The 15533-nt window shown below is 36.3% G+C and overlaps 1 protein-coding gene across 1 annotated transcript in view; it reads right to left on the bottom strand.

Annotated features, from left to right (window-relative positions):
- Positions 1-1083: 1083 nt before the first annotated feature.
- The window catches only part of LOC103779338 (TBC domain-containing protein kinase-like protein), a gene marked incomplete at its 3' end in the record, with an annotated part of 38593 nt that continues 24143 nt past the window's right edge, over positions 1084-15533 (bottom strand). The window contains exons 5-17 of the mRNA XM_008946962.1: positions 14865-15006; positions 13438-13498; positions 12101-12162; positions 11309-11370; positions 10467-10615; positions 9023-9161; positions 7492-7591; positions 5535-5584; positions 5030-5159; positions 4124-4222; positions 2771-2833; positions 1757-1883; positions 1084-1134 (exon numbers count right to left, since the gene is read on the bottom strand). Coding sequence (XP_008945210.1) covers positions 1084-1134; positions 1757-1883; positions 2771-2833; positions 4124-4222; positions 5030-5159; positions 5535-5584; positions 7492-7591; positions 9023-9161; positions 10467-10615; positions 11309-11370; positions 12101-12162; positions 13438-13498; positions 14865-15006 — 1235 coding nt within the window. The remainder of the gene's footprint in view (positions 1135-1756; positions 1884-2770; positions 2834-4123; positions 4223-5029; positions 5160-5534; positions 5585-7491; positions 7592-9022; positions 9162-10466; positions 10616-11308; positions 11371-12100; positions 12163-13437; positions 13499-14864; positions 15007-15533) is intronic.

Raw genomic sequence — 15533 nt, 5'->3', positions numbered from 1 at the left:
ATGGATAAAAACATTTTAAATTTCTCAACAGCTCCTCATGTGCACAACAAATAGAGATCAAAGGGTAAAAACTTAAGTGTTTATCCCCTCGATTAATTCCTGGGAACTTGGCTTAGAGTTCATCTATTGTAACACAATTCTTAGCCATGACACTAGACCACAGACATAAAAAAGAAATATGGGTTCGTCATAAATTGTCCAAATAAATAAGATTTTTGAAATTTTCCAAGTAAAACCATCAGATTTATAACAAATATGACAAAGAACTGTGTTAAAAACAAACTCCATGTAGCAACTTTTCTAGCATTGTAGCCACTTTTTAAATATCCAACACAGGTATGTACAATTAAGTTTGTAGAACAGAACACAAAATATTACATAATTCACTACTACTACTACATTTTGTTTCAATAGGAAGAAAGAAAACAGGTTCTAAAATCAAACTGTATAGGAACATGTCGAAGAACAAGAAAAATCTATTGAAATATTTAATTTAGTATGCATAGTAAGCATAATAGGAGTCATTGTTCTAAGAAACTAGTTTTCCCACACACAAACCTTACACAAAGAAAGCTAAGTCCGTAAGAATGGAAGATCAGACTAGACCTATTCTGAATGTATCACATTCTAAGATGATAAAGGCCACGTATCCAAAGCTGGTCTAATAAGCTTTTAGGCATTGAAAACTATCATCAGCTTTCCTGAATAAAGCTGGTCTGACAGATTAACAGGTTCACAAATAGTGCATTCACATTAAACTGAACTTACAGCTTCACTGAAAAAGAGAAGTACTGAAGAACCATTTCTTGCTTTTCTACAATCAAGGTTATGTGTGCTTCTTATTACATATTCATTATTGCGCTTGGCAATAAGCACAGGTTTTGAAACCCTGCTTGAAAAGCTGCACACCACAAACTTTTCAAAACCCAACCATTTCTTTTAACCTGTGGCAACAAGAACTTTAAAATCCCTTTGTAGCTACAGAAAGTTTCCACCTATAAGTGGGTGCACATACATCTGTCTACAACTAGATACAGGTGACAGATTGTTTCCCCTTCACCTCCAGCAGAAAAATATACTCACCTTCATTGTTAAAATTCAAGTACAGAAATGGTGCACAAAGAGAGTCAAGACCTGAAGAGAGAAGAACCATGAAGAAATGGCATAAAGAGTTCATTTATTTTAACTCTCAAGATACATTTATTAATTTATCATTAGAATTTGCATACTTGATACTGATTACAATTCTGCAGTGTCAGGCTTCACATATAATGCTAAGAACAACTGTGACATCAATGCATGAAAACCAAGAGCATTTGAAACTGTTGAACTGTAATGCTACACTGATTGCTCTGCCAAGGCTTACAAGAAATGCAATTTACCATCTCAAGGACTCTCTCTGTAACTTCAGCAGTTTTACCTTGGAGCTGAAGATAAAGCAACATTTTTTGGGTTGTTTTTTATTTGTTTGTCTGTGTTATTTGTTGCATTTTTCTTTCTCCCCCCTCCCTCCCCTAAACTGACTTGAACTTAAGGCAAGTAAATACATAAAAGAGTGGAGCAGTTTTCCATCACAAATTACACATAGATTATTAGGATCTAAATTTGCAATAACCCACAGATTAATTCTTCAAAAGAAACAGAAAAGAAAGCACTCAAAAAAAGCTTACATTATGGGAGGGAGAAGAGGTTAGTATTTTTAAGTCAGCCATAACTTTCCAGTTATTATCTGACCTTGCCAGCTAGTCAAACTCACCTTGCCAGTAAACCAAATCAGGATGGGAAACAACCCAGGCCTTCAATACACGTCTAAACTTTGCATGACCCTCTGGTGATGACAGCAATTCATCATATTGATGGCAACGAGGAATATCAACTTCAATCTGCACCACAGCCAAGCACATAATAAGAATTAAAAATCAGGATAAGTGAGGTAGTACTATAGCAATCTTGCAATACTAGAGGTGGAAGTCAGCCAAAGAATGTAGGTCAGGCCACCATCATAAACACAGCCTGCTTCTTCCAACGCTCTCAAAACAAAAACTGAAAGGGGACAGGGGATTCCATCAGCCCTGTCAAAGATTAAATCAGAGTGATTTTTTTTTTTTTTTTTCCCCCTCCAGATTAGTATTTTTAAAAGGGTTCTAGTCCTTGAATGGGCAGAAAGCAGATTACAGTTCTGACCCAACTTTTGGATGCAATTCAGGTACTAATATAATATCACTTTGTTCTAAAGGATAATCAAATTAGTGTTCTCGGAACATTGTACCAAATTTGATAGAAAATATTTCTTCATCCAGCCACAAGGAACAGCTGTTCCTCCTGATGTGTTTTCATGTCTGCAAGACTTCTTGGGGAACCAAACTGCTTAAGAACTCATTTCTGTGAAGCACAGCTCAACTTAGAGGATCTCCGAGTACTCAGCACTATCTGGTATAAGGTCCAACAGGCACAACAAGCATTCAGTATACCCAAGACTTATTAATGTATCAGTAATACTGTTCATGGCACCCTGTCACTGCCACAGAAACAGTGATTCTGAAGTACAAGGCCATTTCAATTTCCACACACTGTAGCGTAATTTGTGTTCAACTATTTGTTCCTACCCATTTTGAAAGATTCTTGCTAGAGCAGGAATAAGGTTAGAGGATGGGGGAACCCTTTTCATATTACCAGCCTCATGTGCTCTAATAGGCAAATGACTGTGACTGGTGGAAAAGATCTTTGCACCACTTCAAGCAACAATATTTGATAACACTAGAAGTCTTACCTGCCTGTCTGTAGGAATAGGTGTGTCTTTATCAATAGCATCATATTTTGCTTGTATGGCACCCTAAATGTGGAAGAATACAACATGAATTTAGAAAACCCTTGCTAACAAATTTGTATTACAAAGTATATACTGATATACACAATTTGACTGGTTTTGTTCAGTGCTTTAGTTGGCAACCTATTTTTCCCGAAAAAATTTCACAAGGTACAGAAAATTCTGAAAGCTGAATTTTAATGTAACCATCTTTATTCTGTTATACTTCAGGACATACAGACCTCCTCAGTATGATCTTCAGTGATCTTCAGTAGTTTATGCTGAAAGCTATGTATTTGATACAGTTTTCCATTTTCAAGTTAAGAGATGCTTGCAGTTTAAATTCAGTGCTTACCTCAGCCACTGACAAGTGGCTTTCAGCATAATCTCTGTAAAGGTACTGAATCCACCTGCCTGTGAATAAATATTGATACTAGCAATATGCATTACTCTTAAGTACCCTATCCTTGCATGAATCCCAAGACAAGCAGGTTAACAAGTCCATCTTAATGTTACAGGACAGGGAAACACTACCACAGCATTGTACAGCTGGTAAGCTGATGAAGCATGAGAACTGACTCATCTCCCAAGACCCAGTCTACAAACCCTGACCAGCAGTTGTCCTTTACCTGCGCAGCTTTTATTTGGTCATATTATATGGCACTCAGCAGATCATGTCCTAAGCTAAATATACTAAATAACCTGGGATGTGTTAGCTGTAAGAACCTCTTTGCTGCACTACTGCAGACTGCAAGCGGAGTAGACGTAAAAGCTGGGCAGTCAAGGAATCCTCATTTCTGGAACACTCCTTTCTAGTCCTTTGTCCAAAAGGGTTATGTTTAATCTGTTTATTCTCCAGTCTTTGGAGGAAGTGCACGGATTAATAGGTGAGAAAAATACATTTGGTACGTTTCATCCTGCTTTGACCAACTATTGCTGGCTGGAACAGAGGGGTACTATCTGTTTGTCAAAAATACTAAAAATCAAAACAGAAAAACCTGTTAACTACCAATTGCATTTAAACCATCCAGCAATATTTGGCTGTATTGGTATTATTATTCCACCCCATAATCAAAATTAAAGGCTGTGAAGTTTACACACGTTCTCTGAAATCAAACAATATTATCAGAAACAAGAAGGAAACTTGTCTGAACAGTCTTTGTTCAGAAAACTTCATGACTCATTTTGCTTGAGATTCCAGTAATTCTACCTGTCAAATCTTCAAATCCATTCCAGCTTTCATGTCAATCCCATTCCTATCCCATTCCCTTCCCACTTGGTACTGGAACCCCTCAAATGCCATCCCATTACCCTTACCTCAACACCCAACAGTGCAGCCCAGGTTATGCCTCTGAGCAGAGGAGGGATATCAACCCTGGCTTCTTTCCAAATTTGGTTTTTCTTATATGGGTAGGCCTTCAAAAAGAAGAGAGTAACAGGAAAAATTATTACCATGTAACTGAAACAATTCAAACCCCCCAAAGGACAAACGCTGTCAGCCTGAAAGGCAAATGCAAATTTTATAACAAGTAAATTTCATTCTTAACTGGAAGGCCTGGACAGATGACTACTCCCTGACATCAAAATACTCACTCCTCATAAATATATTTGTGTGTTTTGGTATGCACTGGATATATAAATTTATTAATCTGAATTTTTAATGAAAGTTTTTTTCATGACATATTTCTTCTCATACTATCTATCCAATTTTGTTTTATTAACATTTCTACTTTATACCTTCCTAAGTGTGCTTGATGTGCATCAGCTCTCTCATTCTTAAGGATGAATCCATCTCTCTGCATACATGTAAATTAGGAACTCATATTTCCCCCCCTTAGTATAAAACCCATATTTCTAACACAGCACTGCTACAGGAAAGACTGGCATTGTTTTCAATTACCTTACTGCTTGGGCATGCAGAAATGTTACAGGCACATTTGCATACATAATACTTTAGTCTATTATGAAATAAAAGATACAGAAGTATTTTCTGCAGTATAACAGGTATTGGCAGCAGCTCTATTTTCATGTGCATATTTTATATTTACTACTGCTGAAAAAAGCTATTTCTCATATTTTTATTTTCAATATTCTTATACCTCTGTAAGGTTTTCTTCACCCTTTCTCTCTGTGGTCTATTTCCCTCTTCAATTACTTGTTCTTTCAAAAATCCTCTAATTAACAGACCAAATCCAATTATCCAGCACCAGAAAGATTCCATACCTTCAACAGCCTGTCAAACAAGACAATTCTATTTAGCTGGTACTCTGTGTCCCTCTCCCGGATGATCAGAGGAAGACTAGCAGCTGCAGACAGCTCATTACTACTATTTGAATGAGGTAAAGTTGACTGGCTGGAAAAAGAGTAAGGATAATGGTAAAGAGCAAGAAACACAAACCACTGTGAACAAAATATCATGTGATGCATTTGTGAGTCATAAACAAGTAAAAATGGATAATTTTGAATATTCAGCACAAACATTTTGAATATTCAGCACAAACAGTTCATTTCTGGAACAGAGAACCAGACTAGATCTTCAGTTTGGTATCTGGGCCTTAAGTCCACCAGTGCAGTATGCTTATCAGTTCTTGTTGACTTTACGAGCCAAAGAAGGACACACTAAGGTTTGCTTTTGGAAGATAGTTGTGCCTAGCTGTGCACTGTCACTCAAAATTAATAACTCAAAATTCAGTCTCTTAAAGCTTACAGACTTAAGACACATACTTACTCGTCTTCCAGCAATGGATAAAATGCTTCCCCACCAACATCTTTCAATCTCTGAAATAAAGAATAAAATAATTCATTAACAGAATGCTGCTCAGAATTCAAGTGGAAATATTTAGTAGAATATGAAAACTATTATTAATTTTCCAAATTCAGTAGCATGACTTGAGACCAAAGAATTAGCTCAGTTCTCTGTCAGCAGAGAAATATACAGCCTTTAACACTAAAAAATTTTTTTCTAATACAGGCTTTTTGAATTTATGGAAGTTCTTTTGCCTGAAGATAATACTGATCCCATTCACAAACCTATTTCCCAGTTAAAAAAATAGCTTCTACAGGCCATGGATTAACAGATCAATAGTATTACATAGTTCTTTTTATTTCCCTCATTTTTCTACATGGACTTCCTATCCAAGCAGCGGCAAAGGTACTGCAGATGTTGGATTTGTTTCTAATCAGTTCAAGAGTTATACAAATTTGAGTTCCTTTAGCAGCATCTGAATGCTGCATAGAAACACAGGCACTCTCTAGAAAGGTGACAGACAAGCATGCCTGGACTTCAGCTTGAAGTTTTCAGACATCTTTGGTGCATTGTGATTAAAGTTTAATACCATCCTCCCTGCAGTGCTCTGTTCTGCAGTTCAATCCCCAGCTTAAAGGCATACGGCACACAGCCTGTTTCTCCTGGGATCGACAGAGCAGTTCATCCTCAGTTCATTCAGTACTGATCCCTTTTTGATTATACGCAACATGCTCTACTCTATGAAAGGTGTTTGAAGAATTAAGTTCAAAAATACATGCATTTCAACTAACACTGCACAGTTCAACCTTGAATCTTGCCCAAAACTAAACTTCAGTATGTACTTGTTTGCTGCTGCATTTATAGAAGTAGGCAAATATGCAAAACTATACACTGAAAAGTTGAAAAACAGCCTTAAAAGCTGCCAAATTATAGGAACAACAGTAGGAACGGTAGTGCATATTGCCTCTTAACGTCCACCCCACCTCCCAAACTCCACCCACCAAGCAAACAAAATAGCCCAGTTCTTTGGTCTGTTTTCATGCATTTGTCTAAATTAATGCAAAGTTCTACTGAACGAATAGATTTACACAGTATTTCCCAGATTGTCCCCCAAAATTAAGGTAATGGTGGCAGAGAGCAAGTCACTTCCTTTTCTCTATTAACCCCTGTAATCATACAGAAAGGGTTTTTTAACTGACTGTGACAGAATTGAGTTCGCTACTGTAAAAAGCAAGCTGCAAGCAGTGCAGTATACATTTCTAATTCTGCAGCAATAAAGCTCTGCATGACCAAAGACATGAACAATTACAACGCTTCAGTGACACATTCAGTAAATTGTGTGAATCGTGATCATTACATCAGGCAAAATGATGAATTATTGTATGTTGATTTTTTCACTGAAGATGGAAAAAAATTGCATTACTTCATTTTAGCAAAATGTGTTGAAGCTGTCTTTTGAATTAGTTGTTTAATAGTTATCTACTTCAAAGATCGCTAACTAGCTCCTGGAAACTTGGTATCCAACTTCAAGGAGCCTTTAAGGAGCTAAAACTGAACTGAGTGGATCTTTCTTTTGAATATTGTGAGCCACCTACAGACAGGAATTCAAGCACACAAGAAGATACTGTTCAATTACTTTAGCAGTTGCGTAGAATATCAGGTACTAGAGAACTATTTGAGCTACACCAGAACAAAGCAGGTAACAAAAATAAGGAAAGGGAGGGACGCAGAAAGGGGATGGACAGACAGAAGACAAATCAAATTTAGTAAGCAAGCAAAGCAGGTTAACAGCGTAAATCAGAATCTGACTCAGGCACCAAGAAGTGTTCCCTTCTAATCAGTAACATGGTCATTTGTATGAAAAGCAGGTTCCATGTGCCCTTTAAACAAATGTTTCCACAGTGGAGACTTAAGAACAAGGACACAATATTATTCTTACATTTCGGAGCTGGCACAGTGACAAAGTCACAGTTGTGTCATCTAGGAGGGAACTTCTATCTCGTCCTTGCCCAAAGCTCTCACCATCTTCTAATAAAAAGCTTCAAAAGGGAGAAAAAAAAAAATCAGGTCATTTTATAACATGTCTTGAGTTAGAAAAAAATAGAAAATTCTTACATCAATCAGTTTCCTCTTTAAAACAAAATACTAGCTCTTAGAAGTATACAGTATTGACTCTTCTTGGCATAAAACCTGCTATCAAGGGAATGTACAATAACCTTAAATTATTCAAATAGGTTTCGATAGAAAAAGGTACATTTGAGGTTTTCTATAACTTTGGTTTGCATGAAGGAAGAGTAATGAGACACGGGATTAATATTCCCTTTGATTCCATGACCTGGCACAGAGCAGGACCTGGCACAGAGCTGGACTGCCGTTTATTGTGAAAAGCAAAAATAAAACATTGTCATAGGAAAGCTATCTCCCACCATGACAAAAAAGAAGCAAAAGTCTGAGGCAGACCTTTTCTGTTGTAGTCCATCTAAGGCTACAAATGCATTCAAGAGAGAGTACATGTAAGTTGTCTATTTGGTGATAATTTTAAAACAGACAACACAAAACTGATTTCCAGAAGTTAAGCTAACATTCTCAGTACCACTTAGAAGTTAGACTGCATTTTTGAAATTAACACTTCATTTTCAAGATAGATAGTGTGACAAAACATGTTTTCCCCTCATAATTCAAAAGTGCCTGCAGAAGCACATTCAAAATTTCACCCTAACTTCACCACAAAAAAACCACTTAAAATCTAGCTCCACCTTTATTTCCCAAAATATTGCATTTTGGCTGTACACTGACTTCATGTATTTTTAAAAACAAACCCAGAAAATTTACCTATATAGACACACAATTATGCTTATTAAGATCAGATTGTACAATTAAAGCATGAATATACTACACAAAATTGCAACCTGTGCACCAGTAAGGCAAAAGCAGTAATGACTAAAATGCTATTGCAGAATTATAAGTCAGAAAATGAAGCATTTAAAAAAAATGCTTAATTATCATTCAGCTGATCTGCTGAATAACTGGGTCAACTATTCAGCACTGCTGCTCTGTGAAAGGGAATTCAGAATGTGCAAATCAGTTACAGAACATTATTGAATTAAATAACTTATATGTCATTGAAGCACAGTAAAACTTTTTTTTTTTTTTACTAAAACTTAATGCTATTGGAAAGCATGCTAAATTGAGGGACTTGCAGTTCAGTGTTTTGCACTTCACCTGCATTTCTTCAAATTTCAGAAAGCAATAGAAAGTGCAGGTAGGTAACAGATACAAGGCATTCACATAACACCTTAAATTTGGTCAAAAGGGGAAGTGACAAGACTTCCTGCTGTTCAAGAGCATTATTTTCAATATTTTTCCATACATACAGGTCTTTGAACTAAAATCCAAAACAAAATTCTCTCAGAATCACTGGCTTTCTCCATCCATCCTCTTCTCCCTTAAAAGTGCTTCTCTTTCCTTACTTGGGAAGCGTGCAGACAGGTGGCTTTGATCGAATGATTTCCTTGTTGACGAGTTCTTTCTCCAAGTCTCCTCCAGCCAAACACCAAAGATAATAAACTTCTTCAATTGATCTTTCTGCCAGGTAATCACTATCTTCATCTATTAGAAGAAACCACATAAAAGTAAGTTACAGCCTTTTAGGCAGTTTGTATTTCTTCCTACCACTCTAGACATATGGTTGGGGAAAAAAAAAACCCCAATAAATTATGCTTGAAAGGTCCTAGACCTTAATATGAAGTAAGAGGAAAACTGATCTTCCCTTTGCAAGTGCCCTTTAGGAAGATTTAAGGAACGAGCAGATGGGCAGAAGTCAGAAAAAAAGCAAATATTTCTGCGATTTGCCTTGGTGCCAGAAAATAGAACCAATGAGATAAACACACTGAAGTGAGGACTCTTTTTCCTCACAAACACAAAGCGCAAAACCCAAACATTCTTTTATACACAAAAGAGAGATGAAAGGAAAAATAAGAAAGTAGTGATTCATACTGAGTAGTTACAATCTATCCTCTCTTCACACACCATGCCCATACTAACAAGGTATTAGATCCTACGTCTCCAAAAACCAATCAATGAGATTTTCTAAAAATGTAGAAATATTTTGAGTTCACAAAAATAAGTTATGAGGACTTAAGAGTAACAAGACTTTCAGCATACTGTAGCTTTAAACTTAGAAATGTTATCTTATTCTAGAACATGACCCCTTTCACAAGGATTTAGTTTTCCAATGCTTCCAAAAATCACCTCAATGCTATGATCCAGTGGAATGCAATTACCAATTCATAACACTATTCAGTGAAAAATACCTTGCACATGCACATAGAATCACTATGGTTGGAAAGGACCTCTAGGATCATGAAATCCAACCTTCTTCCCTACATTTCCCTAACCACTAGACCATAGCCTCAAGTGCTACATCCACTCGTTTTTTCAACACCTCCAGGGATGGTGACTCCACCACTTCCCTGGGCAGCCCGTTCCAGTGTCTAACCACTCTCTTAGTGAAGAAATTCTTCTTAATAGCCAATTGAAACCTCCCCTGGCGCAACTTGAGGCCATTTCCTCTCATTCCATTATCAGTAATTTGGGAGAAGAGACCAACACCAGCCTCACTACAACCTCCTTTTAGGTAGTAGCACACATCCAAATTCTAAAGGCAAAAGATGACACTGCTCTTCCACGCTGGACTTGAATATTAATGCTATCTATTCCCCAAAGTTGAAGCAAAAAGTCAACATGCCCTCCTGTGACTTGCGCACATCACCTCTGCCCATTAAACAGCTTATTACAAGAATGTAGTATTGGAACACTTCATAGTTTCTCTCCAACAAAGTACTGAAAGAAAATGCAAAATCATTTTATTTTCCTTCCCCCTCCAATGACATTTATCACGCTACCTGCTTTTACCTTTACATAATTGACTTATGTCTTCAGGAAGCGTTAAATTAGCACACCTTGGAGAAGATGAGAACAGACCAGCTGGTTTGTGGAAGGGAGGATATACTGAGGATACTTCACTGAACAAACTGTCATGCAGCAATTCCTCTGGAGTTGGCCTTGAATTAAGAAAAGAGAATAAAATACTAAGAGCAAAGCGCTTCTCAAAATGTAACATTTCAGGAAGAAATGTCCCCAGTAATATCAGCAAGTTATCTTAAATATCTGATTTCAGAAATTTTAATAGCAAAAATGCCTACCAATTTTTTTTTCAATTCATGACGTATATCACACCATGCAGCATGTTTACAGCCCAAGTACAGCTCTTACCTTCATTTAATGTACATAGCAAATATTTTATTAATTCCCCTTTAATTCCTCTAAGCAGAGATTAAAAAATGCTAATGCGAAGCCTTGATTAAAGAGCAAAAACATACTTGAGCTTTCAGAAGAAATCTGTGGTGGACTGATGGAAAAAGTACTCTGAGAGATTTGAAAAAAGCAGCCCTAATTCTGGCTGCAATGGAGCTATAGTAACCACCACCACGCTCCAGACACAGAATCAGTAAAAACTATGAACTTTAAGAGTTACAAATGCCTGAATAGCTTTCCCCCAAAATACTCCGATTCAATGTCAAGGTTTTGCACACTTGATTTCCACCCTCTCTAATTATTTTCCTTTAAAAAGGAAAAGTAGCAAAATTTATTACAGGTAGCACAAATCAACAGTATTTCAAAAAAGGTTCAGCAACAGGTCTTATAATTTCATATATCTCACCAGAGTTTACTAGGCATTTGGACAGAATACTTGCCTCTTAGAAGGTTGGAATGTAAGGCATTTCTTCAGTAGAGCAATTATATTTTCAGAAAGGTCCTGGAAATACATGAAGGAGGTCTCTTTAGGGCTTGATTCAGCAAGCCACTTAGCTCATACTTAACTTCTAACATACTCAATATGCCTTTGAGGGTAATAAAATTTCCTAACCTACACGTGAGTTTAGCTGTGTCAGACAAAAATCCTGTGGAGGTAATTTCTTCTCACTTCTCAGCTGCATTTGATTTGGAGGATATAATATTATGAAAAATTTGTAATGTATGTGGCTTTTTTTCCCCCTTGATTTAAATATTTTGTACCCAGCTTGAAACAATGCAGTACTTGGGTACTGCCCTCTGCTAATAGTCAGAATCCTTTTACACAATGTCTCAAAATATAGAGACACTAAAATTCAGTGATTAATTTTGGGGGTGTGGAGGAACCGAACTGTATAAACCTACACTATCAGTACGTCTAAAGTGGACCAGATAGAAGACTATTTTTCTACAAGAAAAATATTTGAAAGTACTTCAAAGAAAATTTGTAACTTACTAAACTATCCAGAGAGGCTGAACATTTACTGAAATTGACAGTAATTTTAGTAAAGAATGAATGCTACCAGTACTGGCTATTTGAAAGGATCTCTAAATATATAGTTTAGACTTAAAAATTCTCCCTTGTGCTGCAATACATCAAGTGACCAAATAAGCTTATATATGTGAAATATTATACAACAGTAATAAAATGCTTTGAAAAAGATCGCATGGAAGAGCAAACTAGTTCCACAAACCTTAATAATATCAAGGCAACCATGTTCTTCAGCCAGTACTGTTACAATATCATCTACACAGCCTTTGAAAAACAAACAATAATAAAAAAATTAAAGACTATGAAAAAATTTATACCAGTAAAAGAAGATATCAGGTAAAATCCTACACCAGTAAAAAGCATTTAACTTTGGCTTTTTATTGACGTGGCTACATCACCTTTTAAGGGAATTCTCAAAATTAGAAATGAAAATTATCATCTATGCAGACAGAAAACTGAAACCTATGAAAGTTAAGTAGCACATCTAATTTAATAGTGAAAATCTTTTTGCAAGCTTAGTAAATTCCAGAGTGTCTGTCTCTACAAAATAAGACAAAACAGTCTTTCAACTTAAAATTCTGAAAACATCTTAAAAATACCTGCATATAGAAGCTCAAAGTAATTTTTATTTTATTGCTTTTTGCAGATAATACTAGCAGTATTTTATAAACTTCTTTTCAATAAACTATTGAGAAAATAATTCTTAAGTGGGGACATGAATGTTTTCCAGTGGATAAAGGTTACCAAGAACTTGCACTCAACTTGAAGGGGGCTGAAGTGCTTGAGTAACTTTTGTTAACAAATCAATTACCAAAACAGTCAGAATTTCAGCGCACAAGCACTAACTGCTGAATAAAAGAAGACGTTTCTGCTGACAGTAACCAACTTTACCTGTATTACTATTTGCTCTGGATAATAATAGCTTACTGAAAAATCTTCAAACTGCAAATTCATGCCCTTCCCCTCCTCGTGGTTTATACACAAACCCCACAAGAAATCAAGTTTTAGAAGCCACAGAAGAGTCCCACTTCCAGACTCATTTACATTAAGCAAAAACTCCACATCTACAGTAACATTTCATAGTTTGTAGATGAAGCCAGAAAGCCCAGATCCAGTAAGATGTTTCTCAGCTATTTTCTGTCTTCCTATTTGAGTCCTGCTTCTCCCAGCTTGGGATTTGGTAAGCCCTGCTAGTGCGAGGATAGTTTAGTGTCTTACAATTCCCAACTCATTTCAGAAACTTCCTGCAACACAACAAATAACCATCAAAATTACAACCTTTCCTGAGCATGTTTTTTTTTTAATAATAATTTGCCCTTACTCTAACATACTCAAAACCCTTCTGCAAAGTTATTTTTCCTATCACCCACCTCTGTATCTTCCCTAGACAATCAACCACATTTCCAATGCCTATATAATGCTGAAGATGAAACATGACAAAGGTAAAGTGTGCCTTAGGTCTGAGCATCACAAGCTGACTTGTCTGTCAAGCTGTAATCATAGAACTGCTTGGAAACTTTTTGATTTTGTGCTACTTACCCAATGTAATTATAAATTTCAACCTTTCTGCTATCTCCAAACTCTGGAACAATTTTCTCCCCTAAATGAACAACAAAATGGAATCAACACCTGAGATAAATATTTGATATTTAGGTATAGACACACACCCATCTATATACGAAGACAGCAAAACAAGCTTCTACACATGAATTTTACATTTAGGAAAACTACCTATTAGAACAGAAAACATTATTTACCCCAACTATAGTAGAAACAGCTTCATGTCATCACACAGAAAAAAAACCCGTTGCATTTATAATGTCTCTTAACAGGAAAAAATGCATACCAAAAAAAAAAAAAGGCAAAAGAAATCCTCAAGCTGCCTTAGAAAACCTGCAGGTTTATTGCTAATTCAGTGTCAGGCTTTCAAAAACAGCATTTTCCAACGTGAGGATGAACAAAGTTAAGTTTATTGCTAATTCAGTGTCAGGCTTTAAAAAAAACGCATTTTCCAACCTGAGAATGAACAAAGTTAATTACTAAACGTGGTACTCAAAGCTTGTATTATTGCACAGCGCTTTTGAAAAGACATCTGAAAATCCCTTTAAAGGTGTTTCAAAAAAATATCACTGCAATTTTAAGATAATGATCTTACTCAAAAGAATAATGATCTATGAACATCATGCACATTCACAGAAGAGGGAAGAATATGCAACTCTATTTCAACATCCTGATTTAATTGCTGTATAAAACAGGTTCTTAACCATGCAATTGTCTGACAATTTAGTTGCCTTACATAACGAGAGCAAATATTACTATTGAGGTGTTTGCAAGATCATACCACCTTACAGAACATTGCTGTCTTCGAATGAAAGAAGTCCAGTTTAACTTATACAAAATAGTAAAGATTATGCTGTCATGATTTATTTCAACTTCTAGAGTCAAATAAGCATTTTTCAAATAAACCCTTAATTCTGTACAGAAGCTCTTTGAACTGGCAATAAGGCAGATTCTCTTCTCTTTGCTCCACTCCGTGAACTTTTATTAGTTTCTTATCCTTTCCAAGGACAATGAGGGCATGACAGCAATGCTCATTTAATGCTTAAAAGCACAACTAAAAAAACAAAAACAAACAAACAAAAAACCCAAACCAAAACAACCCAAATTACCTAGAGAGACTTCTTGTTTCAGAAGCCATTTCTCACCAAGAATTCACTCATGCAATGACATCATTGTGGCTTAACAGGCAGCTGCCCTCCACGAGTAACAGATGTATTCATGCCAAGCCAATATGCATCCTAGTACTTGAACCACCACCAATGCTGTCCAGGTAGGAATGCTAACATACTCTGGTATTTGGACTCTGGTGGTGGGCAAAGTGTCATTAACCCCATACTCAAGAGCAATCAAGTTAATGTAACTATTCCTCAAGAGTCTCAAATCAAGATAATTATCCTTTTACATACCATGCAAAGCTCAAATAATATTATACCAAGAGACCACAGATCTGATTTAGGGCCAGAAGGCAGAGGCTTCTCACAATGAGTATGATCACTTGGTTTGACTATTCCCTGTGCAATTACTTCAGGTGCCAGATATGACGGGTACCTAGAAAGATGCAGAAACATTAAGTAATATCCTGTCTGTCCAAACCCCTCTACCTTTCAGTTACAGTAATCAAAATAATTTTGCATTCTGAGAAACTGGAATTCATAGCAATGCAGATTGTTCTATTTTATTCAGTTGAAATCTACACATGCAGCATTTTCATTCCAATTGCAAAATACAGTGGCTCCTACATAAGAAGGATGAAAAAGCAGCAGCTTTCAAAATAGTATGCCTACAGATCTCAAAGAAAACGTGTCTTGAGCTTCAGTATTAGTACATTAAATAAATGGATCCTAGGTCCATAGTACAGCCAAACACTGATTATGCTTTCTCCTCAACTTTAAACTAGATCTTACTTCTAGAATCCAAGTCACAGGAAATTATCAGCATCTGAAGGCAAAGCTAGGCAATTAGGACTGACATTATGTAGTTACAGTAACATGCTTGCATGATACTCATTCTCTGTCTTTCATTAATTTCACCTAGTCAGATGATCATCTCCTCAGTGACATTATCAGAAGCTTCTG

The sequence above is a fragment of the Merops nubicus genome, unplaced genomic scaffold, assembly GCF_000691845.1.
Source record: "Merops nubicus isolate BGI_N331 unplaced genomic scaffold, ASM69184v1 scaffold23839, whole genome shotgun sequence".
Taxonomy (NCBI): domain Eukaryota; kingdom Metazoa; phylum Chordata; class Aves; order Coraciiformes; family Meropidae; genus Merops; species Merops nubicus.
The sequence above is the reverse complement of the archived record's forward strand: the minus strand, read 5'-3'. Positions and strand labels throughout refer to the sequence as shown.